Here is a 19583-nt window from a genome sequence, read left to right as displayed (position 1 = left end):
GGGATGTAGAACAGGAGATCCTTACAAGACATGTCCTACTTACAATCAATATTAAATAAGACAACGGGGCAGCAAAACACTCAGTCGTGTAAAGGATTTGAGCACACACAGATTCAGTGCTCTCAGCGCATATAAAGTGTATAAGTACAATACGTTATAGATGAAATGTCGACGACTAAGCGAAGAAGAAAGAGAAGCACAGAGAAAAGAGACTCAAAAGCGTTGGAGAGAAAATAAAAAGAAAAAAGAATAATCTAGGTGCAAATTCAGAAAATAAGGAAAGTAATAATCAGCCCGGAGCAAGTGGAACTGAAAAAAAGCACATCCAATCGGGTTCAGAATTAAAAGACAAAGAGTAAAAGACAAAGTAGAACTTCATAAAGACGTTCAAAAACGCTTGCACTATACACATGCAGAGCAGGTTAGAGATTATGAAAGCAGTGGAATTCGAAAGGCTTAAAAAAACGGCGCAATAAAAATGCAGAGAAAGTTAAAAAATATGAAAGCAGGAAAATTAGAAAGTATAAAAAAAAAGAAAGTAAAGCTCGCAGTAGTGCAAACAAATGGAAATTGTTACTCGAAAAAATGGAAAATAATCACCACGGACCAGGTGTCATTGAAAAAAAAGCAGGAAAAAGCAAGGTCAGAAATAAAAGACAAAGAGTAGAAAACAAAGTAAAATGTCATAAAGAGGTTAAAAAACAAGGGGGCCAAACACATGCAGAGCAGGTTATAGATAATGAAAACAGTGGAATTCAAAAGACTCAAAAAAAAATGTAGGTGTGAAACACATGCAGAGCAAGATACAGAATATGAAAGCAGAAAAAAAGGAAAGTGTCAAAACAAAGAAAGTAAACATTGCATTAGCGCAAACAAAGAGAAATTATTACTCGGAGAAATAATGAAAAGGCGAATAGAGATCAAATATATGGACATAGGTGATATGTCAGAAGTATGTAAATATTGTAAGGCTTTGAAGTTTAAGTCAGAGAATTTCAAAAACGTGTTTTACCTCACATGCATTTATTGTTTACTTTGCAAAAAAAATTAACTGCTGATGATGTAGATCATTTTGCCTGTGCTGAAATTCCAAACAGAAACCTATCCTGAATTATGGTACAAAGTCATTAAACACATGTCTCACTGACCTCATTTAAAAGATTCAGCATGTTGGGACTCGAAAGATTCCAAATATTTTCTTTAACGAAGTTCCGAAATAAAAGTGAAACTAATGAAATAGCAACAATTCAAAGAAAAAAAAAAATCTTAAAAGTGTGCATCCAGAAAACCAAACACGGGGGTTGGCGAGTGAAGCGAGCAGACGGCAAAGCCCTCTAGTTATATATATAAAGATTAGTTGAAAAAAAATTTGCAGTAGTAGAATTACAATAGGGGCTGGCATAGTGGCGCATTGGTAGCTGCGGGTAATCCAGTGTTCTCCAACTGTCCAAAGACATGCAGGTCAGGGGAATTTGGCGACTCAAAATTGGCCCTCAAGTGTGCTTGGTGTGTGTCTGCTTGCCCTGCAATGGACTGGTTCCCTGTTCAGAGTATCTTTCTACCTTGCGGCCTACGCTAGTTAGGATAGGTTTCACGCGACCCCGATCTAGATTGAGCAGTTTAGAAAATGACATGACAATTAGAATACTGTATGAAATGAGGAATGATGGGAAAGGGATCCCCAAATTACAGTTTCAGAATTGGAATGGAATTGAATGCACTCTAGTTTAGTATTCATCAAGCTTGCCATAATTAAAATAAAAATTGTTTGTTGTTCACATATATATCTCGTCTAAAATTATCTAAAATATACACAGGGCAAGATCTAACCTGTGAGTGATGTCATCAAGTGCCTGCATCACTAGCTCATATGCTCTGGTAATATCCTACACTTAAACCATTTTGGGAAAAATATGTGTATACATCTTGAATATTCTTGTAGTCAAAATAACTTCTAATTCCTTAATGGCAACACTGAAATAATGCCAGATGGTATACATGTGTGCAGTGAAAAATCTTTTGTAATATCCTATAACCCCACTACTTACACAAGGGCTTATTTTGTATAACTGAAAGAATCACAGAAGACAAAGCATCTGTAACTAAGTGGAAAAGCAATGTTCTTTAATTACTCAATTTGGTGAAAAAAAAAACAAATTCCCTCCACAAGGATCTGTTCAAAATCTTTCTAAACTTGGCAAGATCTCATCTTTGTAATTTTAAAGTAAATATATCATGCCTGTACAAAACCTTTTTTATCTTAGTTTTGCTTGTATTCTAAATAAATACTAATTTTTGATGGGCCTCTGTAACAGTATGGCTCTCTTTGACAATGGGCTGGGGGGACTTGGTGCTGCTTTTTATGGAGTGTCTATGGCACATACTTTTTAAATTGCTGTTATTTTCACTTAATTGAGATATATATTATGTTTTTTTTTTTTGTTTCTGATAAAATGCAAAAATACAGGGAATCAAGGAAGGGCAAATACTTTCTCACAGCACTGTATCCAGCCCTGCAAGCAGGTCCTCCAACTTTCAGGGAAAACTCGGAGGTTGGTGGCACTACAGTGTGGTGCTGAGGTGTCACCCGTTGCACGGCTGCATTCAGATCTCGGTCTGGGTGGTTTGCTGCGTGGTGGGTGAAGTTGTAAACAGCGCATGCTCCCAACCTCTCTCTCAATCTCTGTAGACCCACCATAGTACTTAAACTTATGTTCAAAGGTTTGTGCTGTTTTATATTACTGGTTGTAAGTATAAGCAGTATATTCAAATATGTTACCTGTGTCCGGTGGCTTGTTAATTAACATTGTATGCATTGCCATGATGTTGGGTCCAATAAAGCACTCCACATACTTTAAAATCTGGTGATGGAAATAATAAATTGTTAATTCATCTAAATACTTGATATATATTATTATGTAAGATAACATAACATAAGAAGAGAGGAAACAAATGTGTTAGGTACATGAAAACTTTAAGATAATGCAGCTGTTTCCAAGACATAAGAATCCTATTCTCTTCACCAATGGTTTTCAAGCTCAGTCCTGGGGGACCCCATGATTTCCAGTTGTTATTCCAACCAATTTTACAATAAGGGTGTATTACTTTTAATTGATCTTTGATTAATTATCAGTCCTAGACATTCTTCTAAGAAATTCATAATATACTTTTTCTGTAGCATTAAATGCTTTGTTTGTTTTGCTGTTATTTTTTTAATGGACCCTTTCTGTGGAGTTTGTTCCCAGCAGGCGAACACAGACTGGGTAAGGGAGTAGGCAATACAGAGCAATTGTTACACTAGGATTAGTCAGAATCCTGGAACTATTATTGTTTAGGCAGTGGCCCCATGTTTTATGATACAGTCCAGGGAAACAAAACTATTTTTGATAGAAGAAAAAAGAGAGAGAAGTGTTGGTTAAGGAACTTGCATTAAGAGTTAAGTAAACTTTTGTTAACCCAGCATACTTTAAACATCAAGCTAAGATCCCCAATTTAAAAAAAAAGTATATATACTCTATATACAGTACTTTACCTGTTGAAGGCAGCAATATCTGAACAGAGCTGGATCTTCTTGAAAATGTTGCAGTTTGGTGATTACTTTCTGATCTGGTACCAGTTCAGAGCTGGCAATAGTAATATCCTTCATTATCATCAGTCCAGGGACATTCACTTCCTTTCGGCAAATCTTTTCAAATTCACCTCTGTCAAGACATTAATTCTGATGTACTTTAATATATAGTAAATGAAAGTTTACCACAAAGGATATAAGATGGTCATATATAGAAATTATAGAATTGTAACTAATCTGTTACAAGCCTGAAGTAAACTTTAGCATGCTTATTTAATCAATATTAAATACTGCTTTTTAGATTCATTAAGATAAATTAAGAATATGAACATTTTCAAAAGAGTGTCAGCCCAGAAGTCACATACTTTATATAGAACTTGAGGCTTGTCTACTAAGCTTATCCTGTTGCTCTCTATAGCACAATTAGTTGGCAGTGCATGAGGGGGAACGCACACACACACACACACAAACATTAAAAGAGTGAGAGAAAGAAAACAAACCCCACTCTTCCTATGTGAGAGAAAGCTGTTTCAATTGCAGTTACATACTTACATGTCAGAACTGCTTCTTCTTAGATCCCTGAGAAGGATGCTGACAATGCCATGGTAGACAGTGAATGAGCTATTACTGGGTAGAACTCCTAACCAAGTAATTGTGTTGCCTCTATTTCCTATGAAACTTAGTTTTCACAACAGCAGACGTCGTAAACCTGACAAAATGGTTTTCTGACAAACCTAATTTAAAAAGTGCGCTCTTCTAAAAGCAGCTTTAAAGAGCTTGTGTAAATTAAAATATTCTGAATTATTTTGATATTTATTCATTCCTGCAGCAATTACATCATGTTTACATTTTTTTAGGTAGTATTTATTTTCCAGCTAATGGACAAAAACTGTGAATAAACTTAGTATGTGTGCACATGGTAAGACAAATCAGGCAGTCTATTATGATAATATCATTCTTTATAAACTCTATGCTGAAATCTCCTATAACCACAAAATATTCATCATTTGCTGTTACCCTAGGTGGGGAAATTCTACACACTACACATGAAATTCAAGATCTGAACTGTATATTTTATGTAAATTAAAAGTTTGGAAATGTTAGCCTTTCTATCAATACCCCATATCAAGCCACCTTATTGTTAATATAGTAATAAATAATTCATAAAAAAAAAAGTTGGTGAACATAAGAAAAATTAAGTGAGAAACACACACACACACAAAAATTGTCTGTAATACCTTGTTAAAACTGGCAAATACAGTATTTGTGGGTAGCAAAGAAATATAAACTTTAGTTTTATTTCATAAAAATTTAGTACTTAAAATTTTAAGCTTGAAAAAAATAGTGGTGCTTGGAAACATTTAAATTCCTGGTGGTGGTACACCAACACAAAAGTTTCAGAGCCCCTTCTCTATAGGACTAGGGAAATCTTCTCTGACAAGGCCTCCAGCCAAAGCCATCAATGTTAAAGGTGATACAAGAATAGATGGAATTAAACTGAGCTTAGGACTTGTTCTGATGTGAGATATTTTTTTTGTTTAACTGGAAGCATGTGTAAGGTTACTGTTTACCCTTGTGATTGAACCTGTGACAGTGGATAAGGCTTAACTGGGCAAATCAATAAGTTATACACTATTTTTTGGCATTTCAGTCTGCATAGTAACACTGTGTCAAAATATGACCAGAATACATAAAGTGCCATGATAAAGAATGTAACTCATGTTGGATTATCTGCATTATTTTAAGTTTTTCACTGTGAATTTGCAAAACATAGACTGAGTGGGGATTCAAAAAGAGGATGCTGCTTTCTGCTCAAGTTAAACATCTATGCTTCAAGCCTGAAGAGAGCACCCACTCCCAGTTAATCTAATCAATTTAACAATATAATTAGAAGCAAATATTGAAATTAATTAAGGTCTGCCCTGGTTAACAAGAATACAAAAAAAAAATTAGTTTTTACTACCAGAGAGATGCCATCAGCATACAGATTCTAGCAGCACACCTGGAAGGTGTGCATGTTCATCTAAGAGTACGCTCATGTATAAATGTCTGCTAAATAAACTAACATACATTGGTCAGCCACAACAATAAAACCATTGACAGGTGAAGTGAATAACGTTGATTATATCATAACAATGACATCTATCAAGTGGTAGGATATATTAGGCAGCAAGTGAACAGTGTGATATTTGCCCGGACACCATCAGTCGGAGACCACATCTTTATCAAATGTACTTTTATTTTCGTCTGTGCCACACAACAACACGACTCAGTCCCGCACGACAACACAGTGTCTTCAGCCCCAGTCACCTTTCTCCTGGGCCTTCTCTCTCCTCGTCCCTGGGCCACCTGTCTCCTCTCTCCAAGAGCTTCGTCCTGCTCCTGCTCCCAACTCCAGCTCGTTGATTGGAGGGAGGCGGCCCCTCTTATCCTCACCCGGATGAGCTCCAGCTGCTCTACCTGACGTCACGTCCTGGTGTGGCGGAAGCATCAGGAGAGCACCCGGAAGCACTCCAGGTGACCCTGGAAGGATCGTCCTCCATATGTGTGGCGGAAGTAAATAAGTCCCGGGCTCCATGAGGCTCGGGGCGCCCCCTGGCGGTGACCAGAGGCCCCAACGGTCTTGAGCCTCCCTGCTCTCCTTCCGTGGGCCTCTTCTACTCCAGGGCGGTTGCCCCCTCGTGGCCCGGAGGACAAATATGCCACAACTCCATCCTTCCAGGCGTCCCGGCCGAGTCTGACCCCCAGCCATGTACAACAACAGTCAGTTCTAGAAGGTGATGTGTTGGAAGCAGGAGAAATGAGCAAGCATAAGAATTTGAGAGACTTTAACAAAACAGCAGGTCAAGGGGGGTATTTCCAGTATGTAGTGGTAAATACTTACCAAAAGTGGTCCAAAGAAGAACAACCAGTAAACCAATGACACAGTCATGGGTGCCCAAAGCTCACTGATGTTAGAGTGTGAAGGCTAGCCTGTCAAGCCTGATCCTGTAGAAGAGCTACAATAGCACAAACTGCTGAAAAACCTAAGGCTGGCCATGAGAGAAAGGTGTCATAACACACAATACATCACTGCTTGCTGCACAGCTACAGAATCCACCAAAAACACCTACTATAAGCATGGGAGTTTCAGAACTGAAACATGGAGCAATGGAAGAAGGTGCCCTGATCTGATAATGTGGAGAGACTGGTGAGTGTGCATCATTTACCTGGGGAAGAGATGGCAGAAGGATGCACTATGAGAAGATGGCAAGCTGTGGGAAGCAGTGTAGTGCACTGGGCAATGTTCTGATGGGAAACCTTTGGTCCTGGCATACATGTGGATGTTACTTTGACATGTACCACCTACCTAAAGATTGTTGCAAACTGCATACACCACTTAATGGCAATGGTATTCCTTTGAGCAGGATAATGTATCCTGCCACAATGCAAAAATTGAATGGTTTGAGGAAAATGACAAAGAGCTCAAGGTGTTGACTTGGCCTCAGAATTCCCTAGATCTTGATACAATCAACATTTGTGGGATGTGCTTAAAGAAAAGTCCAATTCATGGAGGCCCCACCTCGCAACTTACAGGACTTAACGTATTTGCTGCTAACGTTTTGGTGCCAGCTACCACAGGATGCCTTCAGTGGTCTTGTGGAGCCCATGCCTCAATGGGACAGAGCTGTTTTGATGGCATGAGGGGGACCCACACAATATTAAGCTGGTGGTTTGATGATGTGGCTGATCAGTGTTAATGTGTTGGTGATTGGTGATGAAATCTACTTTGATAAAACAAGAATAAATCCTCCAGTTTCTTGCAAGACTGCAATAGTCATGCTTTTTAGGCCAGTGTATTTGTGACTCAGTGCTACTTTAGGCTGGTAAAAAGAAAATTCTGTTGTCCAGGAGCCAATAAACAGGAAAAGCAACTGGTTACCATTTGAAAGAAGTCAGGGCAAAATGTCTAGTTTACTTTGAAACTATTTTATTCATGTACTGACTTTGTTAAATGTTTGCAAGATGGTAGGTACAGCCTAAAGATACATCATGATAGTTGTATGGCATCATAAGCAAAAATGCCTGTTGGCACGAACAAACCACTGGACTTTTAGTAAAATAAGAGCCTGCAGTTATGGCTGTAAAATAGTGGAATATTTATTTTAATTGTAGTTTTATAGGGCTATTATTTTCACATATACAGACTACTGTGAAATTCTTACTTGCTTGTGCTAATTAACATGCAACACATCAACACTCTCCGGGGCCATGATTCTTGAGTATAATAATAACCTTACGTTTACTTATTTGGCTGACACCTTTATCCAAGGTGACTTACAATATTTATGATACACTTGGTTAAAATTCTTTTAGTTTTCATTTGGTGCACAGGCAGGTCAAGTGACTTGCTCATGGTCACACAGTGTCAGTAGCGGGATTTGATCCCACAACCTCCAAAGCCTTAACCACTATACCACACTATATTGGAACTTCTGTCTTTTTTGTCTTAATTAACTATCATACCTTGAAATGTCTGTTTTCTTAAAGCAAATATGCATTTACTAATGCACTATACACACACACATATGTACTATATATATAATTATATGTATATATAATTGGCAAAAATATTTTGTGCATTTCTTTTAACATGGTCTAAGCCGTGACTTCCGCAATACTTGGAAGAAATAATCAAAATAAGAATTTTCCGAATAAAATGCACTTTCAAGGTTTGGAAAATTGATGAATAGGTGAGATTGTCAGCATCAGTATATAACAAGAATAAATGGAATACATAAGATTATATGTTTCATGGGAATTAAATACACATTAAGTATAATGTCAGTGTTGAAGTTCAAATTTATTGTCAAGGTCTGAATGTGCAAACTGATTGATAGTAACAATGTGACTGGTGTAGTGGTTAGAGCTGTTTATGCACATGTGCTCCCCTTGTTTACATGGGTTTTAACAGGTTACTCCCGTGCACCATACATTTCAAAGTCATGGAGCTTATTGTTGAGTCTAAGTTAGTTAATATGGGTGTGAGTGTGTGCCCTCCTTCCTGCCTTCCACATGAAACTGGTAGAAGAGGCACTTCCCTCACAAACCTGGCAAGGTAAGTGAATTTCCATTTTAACTTCTGCAGAAGAAAACTAGCAATAAGACACTTAGTTAAAGTTGGTGGATATCATTTGTTAAAACACATGCAAATTATGTAATAATTGTTATAGGATATGAAACTATAAATCAAAATCTTTATGATAAAATGACATTTAAAAGTCTTAATATATATGAAAGATTCTAAGTACATTACAAGCTGTATACCCCTTTGGAAAGAGGATGGATGTCATTTACAGCACATGTAGGATTAGATATTTGTTGGTAATTAAGGTATTGCTGACACATTCCTTGTATTCAGTTTTAAAACCAGTTTTCTTCTCTCAGATAAGCAGACTAATATCAGTCAGTCCACAAGTTCAAGGGGAGAACGTGCAAACTCCATGCAGATCTTGACCAGATTAGCAATTGAAGCTCCTAGTGCTGAGAGGCAGGAAGGCTAGCTCTGTGCCATTGTTCTACGCATCTGTACTAAACCTACTAAACAATTAAAACTAAAATTATACATATAATAACTTTTTTGGTTTTTGTTATTTGATTGCACACTACATATGTAATGAACACACATGCATCATATACCAACTGCTGGCAAGTGATTTCTTTTTTTGATTTTTGTGTAAGCTCACGCAATCATTATTGCAATGTCACACTTATGCAAAAACTTATGCAAAGTAATGCAATCATTATTGGTAAATAATGTACTGCTTTTATGAAATAATGCAATTCTTTACAATACTTTTGCTAAATATAATTCTTATTATTTTTTTGAATGGCGGGAATAAGCTTCTGTATCATCCATGAGAATATCTGGCAAGTCATCCATGAAGTAAAGTTAAAGGACAGCCAAGTCATGCAGGAACATGGAAATCCAAAATTCACAAGTAAGTGTACATCTGAATTGTTGCAGACCAGAGCTTAATCAAAGTCCTGGCCTAAACCCACTGAGGTGTTATGACAGGACCCAATTAATCACTGATCCATAATTCCTCCAAAGCACCATGACAGTCTAAAGGAAACATGTGATGGCAATTATTGCTTTTGAAGGTGGTGTAAGCAGTTTGAGTCCAAATGGGTAGTAAATAACTTTTATTAGAAAAAAAAAAATCATGTGTTTAAATATTTGGTGTTATTCCTTCTTTAGATACATTTTCAGACATTTATACTACTACTCTGAAGTGACCCAATTGTGATTGTCCCTTTAATATGAAACAATCAGATTTTGCTGTATATACCCACATAGTCTCAGATAACAGTCCACTTTTGCATGTGTTACTGAGTTTCAGGTTAAATCCAACCACCCATATCTAATTTGGGGTTAAACAGTCAAACCGGATATGCCTTGATTCCATCATTTTTGACCATCATGTAACACCTTAGAACAAATCTTCCCTGTATTAAGGTGGAGGAAATCAAGGTAGAAAATGCTAAAGCATACAATCCTGTTCTTCTGTGCTCACTCACCAAATAAGAAAATTACCTCAGTGTATAAAGGTGGAAAATAGAAGAGCATCAAAAGAAAAAAAAATGTGGAGATCAATGTTTATGTTTAACCTGCATCACTATGTCACAACAGATGTGTAACGCATACTGTACATTCAGCATAAGCTAATTGTATATTTAAACATTCAGGCCACATCAGGACCATGTAATGTAAATGCCATAGCCATCAGATCAAATTTTTTATCTAGACAAGTAATATAGGTGTAGATTCATACCTGGTGGCATGGATCGTGGACTGTCTTACAGACAGACCTCAGTATGTGCGTCTTGGGAACTGCACGTCTGACATTGTGGACAGCAACACAGGAGCACCGCAGGGGACTGTACTTTCTCCGGTCCTGTTCAGCCTATATACATCGGACTTCCAATACAACTCGGAGTCCTGCCATGTGCAAAAGTTCGCTGACAACACTGCTATCGTGGGCTGCATCAGGAGTGGGCAGGAGGAGGAGTATAGGAACCTAATCAAGGACTTTGTTAAATGGTGCGACTCAAACCACCTACACCTGAACACCAGCAAAACCAAGGAGCTGGTGTTGGATTTTAGGAGGACCAGGCCTCTCATGGACCCCGTGATTATCAGCGGTGATTGAGTGCAGAGGGTACAGACTATAAATACCTGGGAGTGCAACTAGATGATAAACTGGACTGGACTGTCAATACTGATGCTCTGTGCAAGAGAGGACAGAGCCGACTATACTTCCTTAGGAGGCTGGCGTCTTTCAACATCTGCAATAAGATGCTGCAGATGTTCTATCAAACGGTTGTGGCGAGCATCCTCTTCTACGAGGTGGTGTGCTGTGGAGGCAGCATAAAGAAGAGGGACGCCTCACGCCTGGACAAACTGGTGAGGAAAGCAGGCTCTGTTGTTGGCATGAAGCTGGACAGTTTGACATCTGTGGCAGAGCGACGGGCGCAGAGCAGGGTCCTATCAATTATGGAGAATCCTCTGCATCCATTGAACAGTATCATCTCATTATACAATGTTATTGACTGTTATACTTGCCTCGCACTCTCCACCTTGCACTTTTTAACCTACACTGCGTTTTTATCACTCTTTAATTAATATTGTTTTTATCAGTATGCTGTTACTGGAGTATGTGAATTTCCCCTTGGGGATTAATAAAGTATCTATCTATCTATCTATCTATCTATCTATCTATCTATCTATCTATCTATCTATCTATCTATCTATCTATCTATCTATCTATCTATCTATCTATCTATCTATCAGCACAGCCTTTGAGAAAATTAATGTATTTTTTTAAAGTAAAGACATTCACTACAAAAGACACTACAGCCTCCCTTTTTTTCCTCAACAGCAATGTATCTGGGTGAAGCCCACTACGACACCTAGAAGTATGCAAATATTTTTAATGAATATTCCATGACTACATCATTCAACGCTTTTAATACTTGCAGAGGACTAGTACCAACAGAGCATCAGTAATGTAATTATTATTATTATTTTCAATTGTTCAGTTTATTATTCCATTTGTACTACAGGGAAAGTCCCTTGATGGTTGTGGCTTACACATTAAAAAGAATCAAGAAAGTCAAAAGGGTTAAAAAAGGTAAAGTTTCCTATGGACTAGGATGCTAGTTAAGTGTTACTGACCTGGAAGAAAGGATCTCCAGTAACTCAAACACAACTTACATTTGAGAGCCTGACTCAGCATTGATAAGGTCGCATTACAGTGTGAAATAAACAGCTGTTATCTATGTGCATAAAACTGTTATCAGTTAATAAAACCCTGTAAATAAAACAATTTGAAAACTGCCACTTCTAAAACATTTTACCTGAATGTATCAAGATCTTCATGGGAAACCAGATTTTTAATGAGGATGAATCCATTCTTTTCATAGAAGTGTCTCTGCTCAAGAGTAAGGAGGTCATTTTCTAATGTATAGCTAAAAATAAAGGACATATGAGATTAAATGACTGTGAGAAAACAGTAAGTGTTATCTAGAATCTGTGCTGCAATTAATGTCACTGTCTAGCAAACCTTAGGTCCCATGTTTTAAATTTGGCTGGAATGATTTCCTTGTGGAACTTTTACACCCTCCTTGTGTTTGCATAATTTCCTCCTTCACTGAAAAGGCTATCTATCATGCAGTTTTTGAGTATTCTAAATTGCTTCAGTTTTCATGCATTGATTTTGGCCCTGTGACAGCACATCCTGTTCTTTATGCATTCCTGATTTATGCTCACTGTCTCCAGAGATGTTTTAAGTCTGAACAACTCCAGATAATGTAGAAAAAAGGCAAAAGATGGATACTCTTTACAAATCTGCAGTCTGAAAATCTGTAACTTTTTTTTAAATTTAGCACTTAAGGCAACAGTGGTACCACATGTGATCACCTGGTAGTGTAGTCACATAAGGTTTTCCCACATTGAGAGAAGTTTCATACAGCTTGCGTTCATTTTATATTTGAATTTGTTAATCATAAGCCATTAAGCCTAATACATGCTTCAGAAACTCTTGTTCAAGCATTTTTCCTACATTACAATATAAATAGAGTACAATTGTATTGACATTATCTAACTAACTATAACAAGACCACATCCTATGAGGTACAGGTCTGCTATATCACATACCAGAAGACCATAAAATAAATGTTATTTTTATTTTATCAAAACATTTAAACCCTCGTATCCAAGTAAGTAGAGTAAGCAAATTTGTTTAAGACACACTATGGGAATATTTGTCAAGGGTAAACCTGCACTATTTAATCTTTTGAATAGTAAATAAATAGTGGCTACACTTGTCTATATCTTATATTTATACTGCATTCTTAACATAAAACTGTCCATCATGGTTTACTGTTTGGGCTGCTTTCCTCGACAGCTAATAAAACTGCTTACTGTCACCCATGGCTCTTAAATCTTGTGCTTCACTGCATTTCCCTTCATCCAACTTTTTTCTTTAAAAAATGTTTGCAGCAATATTCACCCTATGACAAATGATTTCCAATCCAACTAATTTCTTAAGGAACAGCTGATGAAAATGGGCTTTTGTAGTCGTCTGAATTTTCATTTATTAATCATATATTTCAAGCAATAATATCCATTAAAACACTAGTAATGTCTTGTCTATATTGCATTTTTAAATCAATTTAAAGGTAGCTTGATTAAAAAAAGGTGTAAATTTCTATAAAAAACATGGAAATTTCTAGGTGTGTAAAAACAATCGACTGATAGTATATATATATATATATATATATATATATATATATATATATATATATATATATATATATATATATATATATAATTAATTTATATGTATATACATATATGTATATGTGCATATATATTATATTCACATACAGAATGTCACAAAAACATGACATTTCATCTGTCATGGGCACTGAAAATTTGATCTGCATTATATGCTTATGTGACTTGTAAGCTTAAACATTAAAATGCACAGATCTGGTATACTGTATGTACAAATAAAAACAATGAAAAAGAAATAAACAGTTTACTTGCAAAGCTTTATGTCTAAATGTGTTATTGAATATCATGATCTTTTAGCCAGAAGTGTTCACTAGTACTTCCATTGCTATATTAAAGAGGTGTATGCTATCACCACTGACAATAATGAGCTATACAAATGCACAATTCAATACCTTACCGTAATTCCAATGGGTATTCTTCAGTTACTCTAGAAGTGTTTGTTGGGGAGGCAATCTTGTAAATGCTAGGTTAAGAAATTATAAAACATTCAGCCAAGGTTTTGACTTGACAATGATACAAATGAAATTTTAGATATTATTTTTAAATATGCATTTTAATAAAATATGCAGCTTGTAACTTTTTTTAGTTTTATTGGAAAATCAAGCTTACAAATGTAAAGAAGTACCGCCATTTATTAAAATGAAGGCAACACCTCATTAACCATCCTTTTCAAATCCATTATCAAATATCCATCCAGCCTTTTTCCTGGACTTGCTGTCTGCTATAATAAAGATATAACAATGTTTTAAGTAATCTTTATACCATTTTTTATATATATTTCTTTTTTATACTAAGAAATAAAGTTCTATGTTTTATGAAACTCATTTTAACTGCAGTGAAGTTTGTAAATGCCCTGTTAAGATTTGGTATGCTGTAGTAGTAGTTCACTTTACTGCCTTACAGCACAAGGCAGCTCTGGTTAAGTTTGTAAAACCTGCATGTTCACTTCATGTCTGCAAAGTTTTCTCTGTGTGGTTCCATTTTTATTTTTTAGAACACTAGAACAATCTTGATGATAACAGGCCATTTAGCCCAACAAAGCTTGCAAGTCCTATCCACTTCATTCTTCCAAAATAACATCAAGTCGAGTTTTGAAAGTCCCTAAAGTCCTACTGTCTACCACACTACTTGGTAGTTTATTGCATGTGTCTATGTTTGTTTGTGTAAAGAAAAACATCCTAATGTTTGTGCGAAATTTACCCTTAACAAGATTCCAACTATGTCCCCGTGTTCTTCTTGAAATCATTTTAAAATAACAGTCTCGATCCACTATACTAATTCTCTTCATAAGTATAAGCACTTCAATAATGTCTCCTCTTAATATTCTTTTGCTTAAACTGAAAAGGCTAATTTCTTTTAGTCTTTCCTCATAATTCATTCCCTGTTGCCCTGGAATCTGCCTAGTCACTCTTCTCTGGACTTTTTCCAGTGCTGATATATCCTTTTTGTAATCTGGAGACCCAAACTGTAAACAACATACTTTTGAATTTCAAACCTCCCACTGTGTATTCAAGTTCATGCATAATAATTTACATTTACTTACATTAAATTTCATCTGCCACAAATCAGCCAAAGCCTGTATGCTGTCCAAGTCCCTCTGTAATGATTCAGTGAATTCTAGAGTAACTGCCAATCCACCTATCTTGGTATCATCTGCAGCCTTAAGCAGCTTGTTACGTTTATTCCTATCCAAATCATTTATATACATTAATAATAGCAGCAGCCAATGCACTGACCCCTATGGTACTTCACTCTTAACATCGGCCAATTGTGATAAGGTTCCTCACTCCATAACCCTCTGCTTGCTATGTCTGAGCCAATTTTGCTCCCATCTACACACAATTTTTTATCATCCAAAAGACTAGGTGTTAGTTCAGTTGACCTAGTGTGATATAAATGTGGGTACATGTGAGTAAGCCTTGCAATGGACTGGTAATGTGCCAAGTGTTGCTTCCTGTGTTGCACCCGTTTCTTTCTGAATAGATTCTGGCCCACAACCCTAAAAATGATTTAAGAATGTTAAGTAAATGTTTCAATTGAGAATAGTCAAACAGCCCTTAACAAATTCTAATAAAAGATAAAACTAATAGTATTTCACTTAATAACCCAATCAATCAAAAAGTAATTAAAAATGTTAAATTTCAAAATTTTCCTGTAAGAGTTGAACAGTGCCTCAAGGTGTCTGGGATGATGTCCAGCTCAAGAAACAACTTTATTATTGACTCACTGCACTTAATACTATCTGCTGTCAGACCCCCAGAAAAAAATCCAGTTTTATGGCTTTATATTGAGTTAAAGGTATAACCCTGCATGTGGGGTGCCAGTCCACTTTTCAACATACTTAAATGCACTAATGAATTCCCTTAAAAGGCTACGTGTAGAATCATCAGAAGAATGATTCATAAAAGAAGATTGGTAAGAAGATTTACCAAATGAGAAATTAACTGTACATTTCCTCATAACAGAAAAGCTTTAATTAATGTTTGTGGGCTTTGTCATAAGCACAGCATTGTTTACGTCCTTCTACAACACCTCAATGGTGATCAACTCTTGAATGTGCCTTGGTAATTCTACAAACACTCATTTTTTTGGTCAGTTTAGTCACATGTTTGCTTGTGTGGTTAGATAATCAGTCTCCTGTCACTTGATGCATCAGTTCAGCTTAAGCTCTCAAACAGATGATGATGATATTGCATTAATCTCTGGCAAGATTATGGAATTCATGGTAAACTTTGGAGCAACTAAGTTACAGATTACCAACCTTATCACCCCCACTCCATCTGTAATGGACAGTACAGAGTTGTTCTGGTGAAATGCAGAGTTTTATGTTTCAACAAACATTTTTCATTCTGGCTCCATTTTTTTTTTACACTTTTGTGAGACAAATGTTACAGTGGAATCATTCAGGTGGTGATGTTCCATATTTAAGTATTCAAAAAAAGTCACTTTCTAACAAAAAGAGATTCCTTGTGGCTAAGAAAACAGGAACCACTGAAAAATATGCTTCAGTGTAGATCATATGGCTTCCACTTTCTGTTTTAGCAAAGTCAACAGGTGACAAAATTTCTGTATTTGACTTGCAATACAAATTATGTTTTATGGATTGTTTTTGTTATATATGATGATGCACAGTTATTTTACATAAATGTATAATTATTCTAGCAGGAGTGATGAAAACTTTAATAATTGTATATTTAGGCAAACACAAACAACATCATACTACAGTGCTGTGTTTTAAATATATAAAGTCTCAATCCACAAAATCTCTGAGCACTTACTGCATCCATCATACAACCATGAGCACTCCTAGCTAGAATTCCCTGTCAAAGAAGGAGGATTTAAATTTGAAGAGGTATACCTGCTAACCTTGCACTAGACCTTATTTCTTCTCAATTTGTGATGATGAAGTTTCTTCCCCAAATGAAGAGCTCCAGTTGGCAAAGACAAAAACCACAAACATTATTTGGTTATTAAAAAACAGAAGTCAAGACCTGTTTGTGAAAAAGTGATGACCTAAATGGAAAGGAAGGAGGACTTACTGTCCAAGTGAAGGGAATGAAAGCAGTTTAATGACTCATCAATAACTTATGTGAAAACTTTAGTCACTAGACCGAGGCCACTGCTTAACATACTGTAGTTTGTCTTGCTGTACTTTACCACTGCACCACCAAAGCATAGGATACTGGTGATTGCTCCCACGTACTACCTTCACAGTGGGATAATGATATATGCAAGGGGACAGCGATTTGAATGACAGCAAGCCTGTCCTTGGAGAAGGACACATGTCCACACTTCTTAATGGAGAACAATTTTTATATAGAGCAACAGAACATGCAGATAAGGAAAAAATATATATTGTTATTCTGCTGTCAGACTGGAAAGTTTTTTTTATTATTTTTTAATAACTAGCAAACAGGAATCTGATAAGCAACCATATTGGGAAAACAATACTGAAAAAAGGAGACTATGTTTTTGGGCGTAGCACAACAGAGGAACTGAAGTAATTCTGCCCGGATTGCCATTTAACTAATCTTCCAGGATTTCTCAGAGTACAGTAATCCCCTGCTCTATTGCAGTTCAGCTATCGCGCCCCCGCTATATCGCGGAAAAATTCAAGAAGTACATCCTACCTGTAGTGTACTTTGCAGCCAATTCATAACAAAGCATACGGTTTTCAGCAGACAAAAGAGTTTCGCGTTACAGCACCCAGATGATTTCTTACAAAGACCGTTATTGGCTGAAAGAGGAGGCTCAACCAATCAGAGCCAATTTTATTCTCTTGGGCTCTGATTAGCTGCTGCTAACGTGGTGTAATCTCACAAGAACAGTGAGCGTGGGTCCCCGACGAATCGCGTATCGTGTACCTTGCTTGTGGTCCGACTTTTCTGAGCAAACTTTTGTGAACTTTTTGTTTTGTTTTAAGCCCTACGATGGCTCCCAAGCGTCCTGCATCTTGCATGCCTTCTGGTAGCAGTAAGCCTAAGCGCCAGAGGAAGACCTTGACCATACAGGAGAAGGTAAAACTGATGATGATTATTATTATCTATACTAATTAATAAAAGGCAAAGCCCTCACTGACTCACTGACTGACTGACTGACTGACTCACTCATCACTAATTGTCCAACTTCCCGTGTAGGTGGAAATCTAAAATTTGGCAGGCTGATTCCTTACAGCTTACTTACAAAAGTTAGGCAGGTTTAATTTCGAAATTCAACGCGTAATGGTCATAACTGGAACCTCATTTTTGACAATATACTGTAATGGACGGCAGCTTGATGGCCGTGGGAGGTGGAGTTGAGTGTCACGTCATCACGCCTCCCACGTAATCACGTGAAAAGACTGTGAACTGAGTAAGGAGAAATGAAGGAAGAGCCGCAAACAGCGAAGAACAAAAAATTAATTAAACAATTGAGAAGGGAGCGAAACAATAAGAACCCAGCGAGTGAAGCATACAAGCATGTTCATAAGGGAAACAAAGCACGGTGTAAAACGTAAGTTTAAATTAAGTTTATAGAAACGCTCCCGCTGCAGATTGCAATAACATATTCGCGAGATAAAAGTTTAATGAGAAGACACGAGGTATAAACGAACCACACGCCGTAGCGCAACGTTAGGGGCAACAGTTTCAACCATTCTATGATCTGCTTCTCGCAACTGAAAGACGGCACAACTTGCTGACCGCAACGTTAGGGGCTTCAACTCTGGCGCTGACGATAGAGATTCGATTCCCGAGAGGGGATGAAGTGAGTGTGTATGCCTGATGAGCCCAGAATTAGGGAGAAACACGTGTCGCATACTCTTTGCATTATTTGAAAGTAAACTATTAAAACCATTCTATGATCAGTTTCTGGGAACAGAAAGAGGGCACGTGGCGGATGTAAGGCGACTTCCTGACCAACCACAAGCGTTACCTGGCAGGTAACCACCCATACAGTCAGATTGTGATTCAGAAAACGAATGCCATGAATGTAATTACCACGATCTACATACTGTCAAATAAACGAAACACACGCAGTGGCGCGACAGCTGTGAAAAGCGAGGTTCAGAAAAAAACAGATCCTTAACAAATTGTTATTGGTATGCTGTATTTTCGATCCGTTTAAAAAGGTTTTCTTTTCTTAAAAAATTAAAAGCAGTACTTCGCCGCAACGAAGCGCGAGAATTTGGCTATATATATCTGCTTCTCACACTTAAAAGAGGGCACGTGGCGGATTTTAGACGACTTCATGACCAAACATAACTGTTACCTGCCACGTAGGGTTACCACTTTTAATACAAAAAAATAAGGGACGCATACTGCAGCGGGTGCCACATCCCAGTGCCAACACTTTGCAGACTGTACTTAAAAGACCCGCCCTCCTCACTGGACAGTTAAAAACACCAATCAAACTAACGATGACGTCAAGTGTTACCCAATCAAAACTACGAAAGGAGGCATCTTCATAAAATGCGTGTGGGATGATTTGCATGAGACGCTGCTTTAAAAAAAATGATAAAAAAAATACGGGATAAATCCCGTCCCGTATTGATTCAAAACGGGACTCGCAATTTCATTCTCAAATACGGGACGATTCCGTATTTTAAAGGACGGGTGGCAACCCTACAGTGTCAGGTAACCACCCATACAATCAGATTGTGATTCAGACTAGGAATGCAATGAATGTAATTACCCC

The 19583-nt window shown here is 37.1% G+C and overlaps 1 protein-coding gene across 1 annotated transcript in view; it reads right to left on the bottom strand.

Annotated features, from left to right (window-relative positions):
* phyh (phytanoyl-CoA 2-hydroxylase) overlaps positions 1–19583 on the bottom strand; it is a 49228-nt gene that overhangs the window by 13517 nt on the left and 16128 nt on the right. The window contains exons 2-5 of the mRNA XM_028813639.2: positions 13807–13862; positions 11969–12079; positions 3533–3701; positions 2780–2861 (exon numbers count right to left, since the gene is read on the bottom strand). Of these exons, the coding sequence (XP_028669472.2) occupies positions 2780–2861; positions 3533–3701; positions 11969–12079; positions 13807–13862 (418 nt within the window). The remainder of the gene's footprint in view (positions 1–2779; positions 2862–3532; positions 3702–11968; positions 12080–13806; positions 13863–19583) is intronic.

Source organism: Erpetoichthys calabaricus, chromosome 1 (genome assembly GCF_900747795.2).
Source record: "Erpetoichthys calabaricus chromosome 1, fErpCal1.3, whole genome shotgun sequence".
NCBI classification, from domain to species: Eukaryota; Metazoa; Chordata; class Cladistia; order Polypteriformes; family Polypteridae; genus Erpetoichthys; species Erpetoichthys calabaricus.
This window is presented reverse-complemented; position numbering and strand designations above follow the sequence as displayed.